Consider the following 11,612-nt stretch of genomic DNA (forward strand, 5'->3'; position numbering starts at 1 on the left):
AAAAAAAAAAAAAAAAAAAACACACAACACATCCAGAATCCAATCACTTCTCATCACCTCCATGCTGCTTCCCAATTCTAAACACCATTACCTCTCAGCTGGATCATGGCAAGAGCCTAACTGATCTCCCCACCTCTGCCCTTGAACCCCAACCCTCTGGTCCCAACAGTCACCCCAGGGATCATTAACGGCACAAATCAGACCAAGTCACTCCTCTGCTCAAAACCCTCCAAGGTTCTCCATTTCTCTTAGAGCTAAAGCCAAAGTCTTCACTGCAGCCTATGAGGCCCTTGTCAACCTGCCCTCCCACACCCCCTCAACCCCCCGTCCTCGCCCTTCCCCCATCTCTCTCTCTCCTTAGCTCCCCTTACTCCTCCCCCCTTGACTGCATGGCCTCCTGGAAGCCACTGGGTCTCAAAAATGCCAGGCATGGCCAGGCACGGTGGCTCACACCTATAATCCCAGCATTTTGGGAGGCTGAGGTGGGAGGATCGCTTGAGCTCAGGAGTTAGAGACAAGCCTGAGCAACAAGGCAAGATCCTATCTCTACAAAAATAAAAAATATCAGCCAGGTGTGGTGATGCACGCCTGCAATACCAGCTACTCGGGAGGCTGAGGCAGGAGGATCGCTGGAACCCAGGAAGTTGAGGCTGCAGTGAGCTATAATCATGCCACTACACTCTGACCTGGTGACGGATTGAGACCCTGTCTCAAAAAAAAAAAAAAAAAAAAAATTCCAGGCAGGCCCCCGCATCAGGCACTTGCCCTTGTGGCTGCCTTTGACCGGAAGAGTCTACGTTCAGACAGTCCCATGGCTCTTTCCAGATCTGAATTCAAGTGTCACCTCAAGCTGCCACCGCCCCACCCCACACATCCCCTGTGGCTTTTGGTTCCTGCCTAACCTGCAGATTCTAACGTGCTGTTCCTTTCCCTTCTTTGCTCCTTGTATTTTCTGTGGCTCCAGGAGAGCAGGCATTCTCGTCTGCTCGCTGCCGTCTCCTCAGTGCCTAGAATATAGCAGGTGTTCAACCGATATTTTTAAATGTATGAGAGGCTGAATTTACATCACGCCTCAAAACAAGAGGACTGGGGAATCCAAATGTCTAAGGAAGACTGCAGCGGGGATACCCTCGGGCAGAAGTCTAGGGGCTTCCCGCCCCTCCTTTTTTCTCAGTAATGTTCTTCCTAATGCTTCTCACGGACTCTCAAATTTTGAGTAACCCCAGAAAAACGACTATGAAATCCACCAGTCGAATATATGAACCACCTCGAGTGTCTATGCGTTATCTCGCCCACCACACACACACACACACACACACACACACCAAAAAAGAAAAGTTGCGTCTGTTTTCCATCTAGACTTTCAGACAAACCAATCATCTGTATCCTTAATAGGTGTATTTATTGGGCAGTTTCAGAATAAGTAGCATGGTATGAGATGAGTGGGAAAAGATGGTGCTTGACACATGGAAGTTTCTATTTACAGTCTTCCTAAAACAGCACCCAGCAGGCACTCACTTAATGAAAAAGGAGACACACTGCTATTGACACGAAGTGGGATCAGGGTGCTGGTCCTGAGCTCTTATTGTGCTACTAGTACGGTCACAAAAATGTCCCTCCAGAGCCAAGTGCAGTGGCACGTGCCTGTCATCCCAGCACTTTGGGAGGCCAAAGTGGGAGGATCACTTGAGGCCAGGAGTTTGAGACCAGCCTGGGCAACACAGCGAGACTCTGTCTCTACAAAAAATAAAAAAATTAGCCAGGTGTGGTGGTGCACACCTACAGTCCTAGCTACTCGGGAGGTTCAGGAAGGAGAATCACTTGAGCCCAGGAGTTTGACGCTGCAGTGAGCTATGATCACACCACTGCACTCCACCCTGAGTGACAGAGCACGGTTCTGTCTTTAAAACAAAAACAAAAAAAAAAATTTTCCTCCAAACAGAAATGACCTGCACCTAGCCACACAAGGAAAGCCCCCAGGGATCAAAAGCAAGTGCCCTCCTTACACAGGGACCCACAAAATCTTAGGGTTGCAAGGGTACTTGAAAATTTTCTCATGGGCCGAGCACGGTGGCTGACGTCTGTAATCCCAGCACTTTGGGAGGCCGAGGCAGGCGGATCACGAGGTCAGGAGATCAAGACCGTCTTGGCCAACATAGTGAAACCCCATCTCTACTAAAAAACATAAAAAATTAGCCAGGTGTGCTGGCGCATGCCTGTAATCCCAGCTACTTGGGAGGCTGAGGCAGGGGAATCACTTGAACCTGGGAGGCAGAGGTTGCAGTGAGCTGAGATCGCGCCACTGAACTCCATCCTGGCGACAGAGCAAGACTCCGTCCCAAAAAAAAAAAAAAAAAACAGAAAGCCAGAGAAAATTATCTCATGTTCCCTGTTCCCCACCCCTAACCTGCCTTGATTTTATAGATGAAGAAACTGAGACAGGGAGAAGGTAATGTAGGTCAATGTCCAAGCAGCGTACGGGCCACAAAACCCTTCATGGCTGAACCAGACCTAAAACCCAGTCTCAAATCCTCCACGATGCCCTGTCCAGCCATCTACAGACAGGAATGACTTCGATTTCAAATGCTCAGCCTATACGAAAAACATGTATTCATACCCCGTGGAGATGAAGATCCATTTTCTAGGGCACGCCATGCTCTGCACCCCAGGGGAAATGAGGTTTGTGGGGAGATTCATTTTGTAACGTGCCAAGTACCCAGGCCTTTCCATTCACATGCATTTCACAGCCTGGAAATTGCAGAAGTGACTTCCATGAGTCTGGGGTGCTTCCTAGACACCACACCGAAGCTTTCCTCCTGTCCATATACTTCTCTGAATAGTATTTTAGGGATTTTTTTCATTTTTTGCTTCAGTAGTCACTGAAAGATAGCTACGATAGAGATGGCCTGAACAGCCTTGGCAAATACACCAACAGAAATGTGTGCCCCACCTAACTGGCCATTACATAACATTTATTTGCTTTCATAGTGTGCCCAGGGTCTGAAAACATGTTGATTAATAGACAATAATTAAGTCTCACCACCTTATTGAGACATATGATTATGTTCTGGGATTCCCTGTTGTAGGAGGCTGCACTGAAGCAACACAGGTTGAAAGGTTTCTCCCTGAGACCCGACTCAGAGGTGCATCAGACGACCCAGGCCAGATCACAAAGCCCAGTCCTTTCTCTTATGCTGCTCTTTGCTTCCTCAATCTCATTTTCCACCCTCCTGGGCCAACTTTCAATCCCATTCGGCCCCCACTCTCCAGCAAGGTCCCTCTAACCACACAGACTAACTGTCTTGACCCCTTAGCTTCCAACAGTAAATGCTCGGCTCCATGAGGTGAAACACCTGGATAAGGCAGTGGATGTCAGACTACAAAGTGTGACAAAGTGAGTGCTCCTCCAGCCTTTGCAATGCTTTATTTTAAATGCATGTGAACACTGTGAGCTGACAGCCCTGCTTCTTGCAAGGCTTTCCTGCCTTTATATCTTAAAGACGTACGGAGAAAGTGGGGCAAACAAAGTGACTGGAACTGTGGCATACTTTGGAAATGAATGCCAGTGGTTAATTGTTGATGCCTTTCATTTCTGTTAGATTTCATTCAAAACAAGAGAAGGGACCAGACTCAAAATCCACACTGAAGGGAGAAGTCAACTCCACATTAAGACTCAGGCCAGGGTCACCAGGGTGGAGCAGGCATCTCGAACTGGGGACCACTTCTAGAAAGTAAACAGAGGCAGCCAGGCGCAGTGGCTCATGCCTGTAATCCCAACACTTTGGGAGGCCGAGGCAGGTGGATCATGAGGTCAGGAGATCGAGACCATCCTAGCTAATACGACAAAACCCCATCTCTACTAAAAATACAAAAAAAAAATTAGCTGGATGTGGTGGCGGGTCCCTGTAGTCCCAGCTACTCGGGAAGCTGAGGCAGGAGAATAGTGTAAACCCGGGAAGCAGAGCTTGCAGTGAGCTGAGGTCGTGCCACTGCATTCCAGTCTGGGCAACGAAGCAAGACTCCTTCTCAAAAAAAAGAAAGTCCACAGAGGCAAAAGGATGACAATCCAAAACTCTGAAATGCTTCCAAGTTTAGATAACATTATGCTATCATTATTGCCATCATTATGTTTTCTTATTTATTTATTTATTTTTTTTGAGACCGAGTATCGCTCTATAGCCCAGGCTGGAGGGCAGTGGCGTAATCTCAGCTCACTGAAACCTCTGCCTCCCAGGTTCAAGCGATTCTCCTGCCTCAGTCTCCCGAGTAGCAGGAATTATAGGCATGCACCATCACATCCACCTAATTTTTGTATTGTTAGTAGCGACAGGGTTTTACCATGTTGGCCAGGCTCGTCTCAAACTCCTAACTTCAAGTGATCAGCTCGCCTTAGCCTCCCAAAGTTCTGGGATTACAGGTGTGAGCGACCACGCTCAGCCCAATATGTTTTCTTTACGTTAATATTAAAGTTCGTGTTCCAAATACTAAAGTTAAGTCAAATTATTTACTAAACATTTGCCATTACAGTATCTACAAAGTGTGTCAACCCTGTATGGATAATCAAAAGTTGCTCTGCCTATCTGTTCACAGATACCAGCTCCGCCACTTAATAGCTAGCTAAGGTGTGGCAGTTCACATAATATCTCTGCCACCTTAGTTTTCTCATCTGCAAACTGGGTATAATGGTAAATACCTACTTCGTAAGGTTACTCTGAAATTTAAATGAGTTAATACACATAAGGCATGTAAAATAAGACCTGATCTTGGACATACATTTCAGAATACCATCTATGATTACCATGATTATTATGCCGAGTAAAAACATCTTGATCATCGCACTATTTCTCTATCATTCTTCTAGGTCCCCTGCCGGCGCTACAGTGGGAAGCTCCTTTGCAAAGAATTTCATTCCAGGCAGAAGGGAATGCTTTGGGACCCTAAGAGGGACCCGTTCCCAAAGCTCACAGGGAACATGGCTGGAGTCCAAGAGGCTGTTCTGCCAGAGATGCACTCTGGCACCAGAAGGCAAATCCCCATTTTTCCCCAAGGTGGAAGCCACCCGCAGTCATCTCCAAACACCGTTCTCCAGCAGGAGCCACAGCTCGGAGCCTCAGCAGCCCCGCCACTGCAGAGGTGCAGCTGCAGGAGTCAGTCAGGGGACAGGGCATCAGCCACCCGGAGGCTACAGGCAAGAAGCCAGTGTGGGTGGGCTCGGGTGGGAACAAGCCACGCACAGGAAGGCATTCACACAGGGTGGGTCCCCACACTCTCCCATCCCCTCATCGGCGGCCACAGCGCGGGTCCTGGATGACAAGCAAAGGCCATGCTTTCTTGTCTCTCAGTAACTTGAGCATCTCAGAATCACAACCCCAAACCCGAATAAACCTCAGTGGCAATTTTCAAAAGTTTTGACCCAAACTAACCCCTTACCTGGCTGCACTGAGAGGCAACCCCAAACCCCTATTTATTAAAAAGCTACATCTTTTTCTGTTTTCATTCCAACAAAGGTAGCAAATAGGTGACCTCCCTGAAAGGCAACAACCACAGCAGGGAGACCCCACTCTAATCGTCAGCGTGGGCCTTCCCGGGAATCAGAAGCAGGGCTGGGAAAGCCACCCTCACAACTTCACTCCAGGGGACCTCCTGCAGATCTGCGTGGGGGTGAGGGGAAATGACTGAGCAGCAGCGGACCCCGAGCCTGGAGGTGAAGACAATCTGGGTAACGTGGTGCTGGAAATAACAAACCAAACACAAAAACAAGCACACGCAAAAAAAAAGGAGGAATGAAAGAAAGAGCACCCAACAACGCACTGATTTATCCCATGAAATAGCTCCTCTTTCTCTTCCCAGCCTAATCAACACCTCCATGAACCCCTGCAAAAATGTGCACATCAGACTGCACACTTGTGCGTGAATACACATACACTGGCCGATACTGATGCACAACAAATACTGATCGTATGAGGGAAGAAAATAACTTTAACTTCAGACTCATTCGGCAGATCCTGATTCTCTTTCACTATCAGCCTCCCCACCTATTTTGAGCTGCTCCAAAACAAAACAAACAAGACCCAACTCCTGGGCAGAAAGGGAACAGCAGCTGAGCTGAGCAGCACACGCTTGGAGCGTTCCTGCCATCGACTTCGGATTATTTCTGCTTTCTTGAGACGCAGCCATCAGCATGGGACTCGATGCAGCCCGGAGAGCACCGCCCGCGCAGCGACGCGCACAGACCCTCCCTTGGAGACGCGCTCCCCGGCGCTTGCGGCCGAGCCCGCGTGAAATGCACAGACCCTCAGGTGAGGCTCTGCCCACGTGTGACCCTGAGCACTGCGAAGCCCTTCCCTTCCATCCTCGCGTGGCCACCCAAAGTCTTGCCTACACCTAGTACGTGAGATGCCAGTTCCATAGGAATACATGATGTAAGGACAGAAATGGGAATGACTGGAGGCTGATCTTCTCGTGACCACGTCTCGCCAACGCGGTGCGCCCATGCACACGGCGAGTAAACGCACACAGCCGGTAAACAGCCATCCCCACCATGCTCAGCCCACAGTCACGCGTGGGGAGAAGGCAGCGGAGAGGGCGGCGGTGGCAGGGGAAGTGGGAAGTCGCGCGCCCGCGTGGGCTGCTCCCTGACAGCCCGGCGCTGCCCCCTCCCCCTCCCGGGAACGGCGCCCACCCGGGGGTCGCAGGCCCACGCGTCGGGTGCGCTCGGGGGGCTCCGCAGCGCCGAGATCGGGACAATGAGGACGCGGTGACAGGCTGGGTTCCTGCCGCGGTGGTGGCGGCGGCGGCAGCTGGAGCTGCCCGTGCAGCCCCCGCCGCCGCCACCTCCACCCTCGCCTCCCTGGTCCCCACTTACGTTCCGAGGGTCTCCTTGAACTCGAAGATCTTCTTGATATCTTCAGCTTGCTTTTTCCAGGAGGAGCTGCTCTCGCCGTTCTCCCGGGCCATGGCCGACGAGCGCGGCGCGGAGGAGCGGCCGGGGGCGCGCTGGGGAGGGGGCGCCGGGGGCGCGGCGCGGGCGCAGGGGCGGCGGGGATGCCGGGCGGCTCGGGCTGCGGCGCAGCTTCCTCCTCTGCAGTTTCCTCTTTCGCTCTCGCCGCCGCCGCCGCGGTCCCTCCCTGGCTCTTATTTCTGCTGTTCTCGGGCACAGACTTCCTGCCGCCGCCGCGCGCCGGCTCCTTTGCCGCCGCCTGCCAGCCTCACTTTCTGCTACTTTCTTGCCTCCCTCCCGCTCCCTCCCTGCCGCCAGCCGCGCTCCCCCCCACCTCGCGCCTCCTCCCCCTCCTCCCCCTCCTCCCCCTCCCGCGGGCTCCCCGCCCTCCCTGTGCGCCCCGGCCGCTCCCCGCCTCCAGCGCGCCGCCTTCGGGGATGTCCCGCTCCCCTCCCAAGAGCGCCGGGCCGCGGCCGTCGTGCTCCCTGGAGCCCCGGCGAGGGCGAGTGCGGGCCCCCGGCAGGTGCGGGGCGCACGCGGGAGAGCCCCAGCCCCTCGGGGAGCTGGAAACCGAGTCAAGTCTGGGGGCGCCGGGGCTTTCCCGTCTCCGGCGGGAGGGGGCGCCTCTGCGTGGCTCGGAAGCGCCGGGCGGGCGGGGGTGCGCGGCGGCCGGATGCGGGGCGCCGAGGGCGGGGCGCCTTCCCGCTCTGTGGCCGGTGGCCCGGGGGACCCGAGGGGCGCGGCGCGGGGCGGGTGGGGGTCGGTTGTTATGGCGACGGGCGGCGGCGGCGGCGGCTGGGATGGAGGCGGCGGCGGGCGGGCGCTCATTCGCATTGCACCAAATCGGTTTCACGCCAGTTTCGGGACGGACCCGCGAGGAGCAAGCCGGGGAGCCTCTGGGCGGGCACGCGCAGGACGCGCCAGCAGCTGCCTCGTGGCCCCTTTGCTAGCAAAACTCCCGGGAGTGTTTGGCGGCCGTGCGGGCGCCCTGGTGCTGGGCTGGAGCGGCCGGCAGGCCTGGCCGGCCTGGCTGCCCTGGCTCACGCTTGGCCCCTTCTGGCATCTCCCTCTCCTTCTAGAGACTCAGTGGAAAGAAGTGATCGTCTGCCCCGCAGTCCCCTCGAAGGAGGGGCCCACCCGCGGCTGGCTTAGTAGGGTGTCCGGGTGGTGAGGCAGGCACCTGCTTTCCTATGGACTGCCAAAACCCAGAGAATTCCCTCCGGACTCCCATCTCCCAGCTGTACTTTGGCCTGCCCACCCCACTCCTAGTGTCCACCTGTCAGAGGGCAGCCCACGTGCTCCAGTTCCCTGGTCCCCAACCTGCAGGGGCGACCTCTTGATCGGAAAATTTTAGATATCAACACTTCCCCTCCCTCGGGGCCCCTCCTCGTAGTTGGGTAAACAGCTCTCTCTCTTGATTGGGGACACCTGTCCCATTTTCCCAGGACTGTTCCAATTTCACTGTAAAAGGAAAAAAAAAAAAGTGCTCCCAGAATAGGAAACTTCATCCAGCATCTTCTCCCTAGTTCTGACTTTGGCTGGAGTGGAGGCAGCCCAGCTGCTCTCCCTCAGCCCCTACCCTGACCCTAAAGAGGTCAGACCACACCCTGGCATCCCCATTCCTAGGACCTCAATGCTGGTTTCCGTCTTTCAAAGACAGTTAGCTTAAGGTTCTTCAAACTGAGAAGAGCAAATAGAGGATTTACTTGCGGGTTAGATATGGAATAAATCCACAAACCCAATTTCCAAGAGGGATGGGTGAGAATAATTACTAAGGAACCTCTCTTATACTTGAGGCACATTACCAAAGTCCAAGGCAAACAGCATCCCCTTCAATAAAAAATATATTTGAAAAACTATCGTGTATTTTACTTGTGCCAAAGGTTAGATAATACATACAATGGGAACCAGGGCATAAGTCAACTAAGATCCCAGCTGACACTTATCCCATGCTCCACCATCAGCATCTTCTTGTCCTTTCTTTCTCCTTCCCTTCCTCCCACTCTGTTTCCTTCTCCTTTCCTATCTGGTTCTCTCCTATGTTGCCCTTGCTCCCTGGCCTCAGGAACAGCCTCCAGAGCTCATGAAAACGATTCTCATTCTCAGCTTTTATCCCCACAGCTAAAGAAGCGCTGATTCTCTGCTACTAGGCCATAAAAAAGAATGAAATCATGTCTTGTAGAGCAACGTGGTTGGAACTGAAGGCCATTATCTTAGGTGAAATAACTCAGAAACAGAAAGTCAAATACCACATGTTCTCACTTAGAAGTGAGAGCTAAGGCCAGGCGTGGTGGCTCACACCTGTAATCCCAGCACTTTGGGAGGCCTAGGCCAGTGGATCACCCGAGGTTAGGAGTTCAAGATCAGTCTGGCCAACATGGTGAAACTCTACTAAAAACAAAAATTAGCTGAGCATGGTGGTACATGCCTGTCATCCCAGCTACTCGGGAGGCTGAGGCAGCAGAATCGCTGTAACCTAGAAGGTTGCAGTGAGCCGAGACTGCACCATTGCACTCCAGCCTGGAGACAGAGCAAGACTCCATCCCCCCCAAAAAAAGAAGAAGAAGTGGGAGCTAAATAATGTGAACATGTGGACAGAGAGTGTGGAATGATGACATTGGAGACTAGGAAGGGTAGGAGTGGGGTAGGGGAAGGGATAAGAAATTAACTAATGGGCACGATGTACCCTATTCCGGTGATAGTTAAGCTAAAAGCCCAGACCTCACCACTACGCAATATATCCATGTAACAAAACTGCACTTATACCCCTAAATCCATAAAAATAATCATTAGAAAAAAAGAAGGCAATTTTATAGTAATAGTAAAGATGAAGGGAAAGCAAAGGAGAAGTTCCACGTGGCTCTGTGGCCGTGACTTTTCCTAGCAGGCTATAAGCTCCTTGAGAGCAAGGCACCTATTAGCTTTCTCACCACTGTTTCTCAGCATCCATACTGACTGATCTGTAAATGTGTGTCGAATGGGTAAAGAAATGAAATTGAGCCGGGTGCGGTGGCTCAAGCCTGTAATCCCAGCACTTTGGGAGGCTGAGACGGGCGGATCACAAGGTCAGGATATCGAGACCATCCTGGCTAACACGGTGAAACCCCGTCTCTACTAAAAATACAAAAAACTAGCCGGGCGAGGTGGCAGGCGCCTGTAGTCCCAGTTACTCGGGAGGCTGAGGCAGGAGAATGGTGTAAACCCGGGAGGCGGAGCTTGCAGTGAGCTGAGATCCGGCCACTGCACTCCAGCCCGGGCGACAGAGCAAGACTCCGTCTCAAAAAAAAAAAAAAGAAATGAAATTGAGGCCGGGCACGGCGGCTCACACCTGTAATCCCAGCACTTTGAGAGGCAGAGGCAGACGGATCACCTAAGGTCAGGAGTTTGAGACCAGCCAGGCCAACATGGTGAAACTCTGTCTTTACTAAAACTACAAAAATTAGCCAGGCGTAGTGGTGCACCCCTGTAATCCCAGGTACTCAGGAGGCTGAGGCAGGAGAATCACTTGAACCCAGTAGGCGGAGGTTGCAGTGAGCCAAGATCATGCCACTGCACTCCAGCCCGGGCAACAGAGTGAGACTCTGTTCAAAAAAAGAGAAAAGGAATGAAATCTAGTTGAGGCCACTATTTGGTATTTGTTGTACTGGTGGAACTGTTGTAGGGAGTTTTATTTCTTTTCCAAACTTTCTGTAATGATGTTCATTTGGCATCATCAAGCTATTCTAAGTTGGACGAGGTCCTCAAGAAAAAGCACACTTCTTTTTTTCTTTCTTTTTTGTTTTTTGTTTTTGAGACAAAGTCTTGCTCTGTTGCCAGGGTGGAGTGCAGTGATGCGATCTCAGCTCGCTGTAACCTCCACCACCCAGGTTCAAGCAATTCTCCTGCCTCAGCCTCCCAAGTGGCTGGGACTACAGGCACCCACCACAACTGGCTGATTTTTCTACTTTCAGTAGAGGTGAGGTTTCTCCATTTTGGCCAGGCTGGTCTCAAACTCCTGACCTCAAGTGATCTGCCCACCTCAACTTCCCAAAGTGCTGGGATTACAGGGGTGAGACACCGCACCTGACCAAGACACAAACTTTTTTTTTTTTTTGTCCAAACAGAGTCTCACTCTGTCACCCGGGCTGGAGTGCAGTGGCACTATCTCGGCTCACTGCAACCTCCACCTCCCGGGTTCAAGCTATTCTCCTGCCTCTGCCTCCTGAGTAGCTGGGACTATGGGCACGTGCCACCACGCCCGACTAATTTTTTGTATTTTTAGTAGAGACTTAATCCCAGCTACTCAGGAGTTTGAGACCAGCCTGGCCAACATGGTGAAACCCCGTCTCTACTAAAAATACAAAAAAAAAAAAAAATGGCTGGGCACAATGGCTCATGCCTGTAATCCCAGCACTTTGGGAGGCCAAGGCAGGCAGATCATGAGGTCAGAACATCGAGACCATCCTGGCTAACACGGTGAAACCCCGTCTCTATTAAAAAAATAATAATAATACAAAAAAGTTAGCCAGGCATGGTGGCCCACACCTGTAGTCCCAGCTACTCAGGAGGCTGAGACAGGAGAATGGTGTGAACCTGGAAGGCAGAACTGGCAGTGAGCCGAGATCACGCCACTGCACTCCAGCCTGGGCAACAGAGTGAGAGACTCCATCTCAAAAAAAAAAAAAAAAAAAAA

The 11,612-nt window shown here is 52.1% G+C and overlaps 1 protein-coding gene across 2 annotated transcripts in view; it reads right to left on the minus strand.

Annotated features, from left to right (window-relative positions):
* Nucleotides 1–7,223, minus strand: part of CAMK1D (calcium/calmodulin dependent protein kinase ID) — a 507,832-nt gene extending 500,609 nt beyond the window's left edge. For both annotated transcript variants that reach the window (XM_023223230.3, XM_023223231.2), the window contains exon 1: nt 6,866–7,223. In XM_023223230.3, the coding sequence (XP_023078998.1) occupies nt 6,866–6,957 (92 nt within the window). In that variant the 5' untranslated portion in view covers nt 6,958–7,223. The remainder of the gene's footprint in view (nt 1–6,865) is intronic.
* Nucleotides 7,224–11,612: the final 4,389 nt, after the last annotated feature.

Source organism: Piliocolobus tephrosceles, chromosome 9 (assembly GCF_002776525.5).
Source record: "Piliocolobus tephrosceles isolate RC106 chromosome 9, ASM277652v3, whole genome shotgun sequence".
Classification (NCBI taxonomy): Eukaryota; Metazoa; Chordata; class Mammalia; order Primates; family Cercopithecidae; genus Piliocolobus; species Piliocolobus tephrosceles.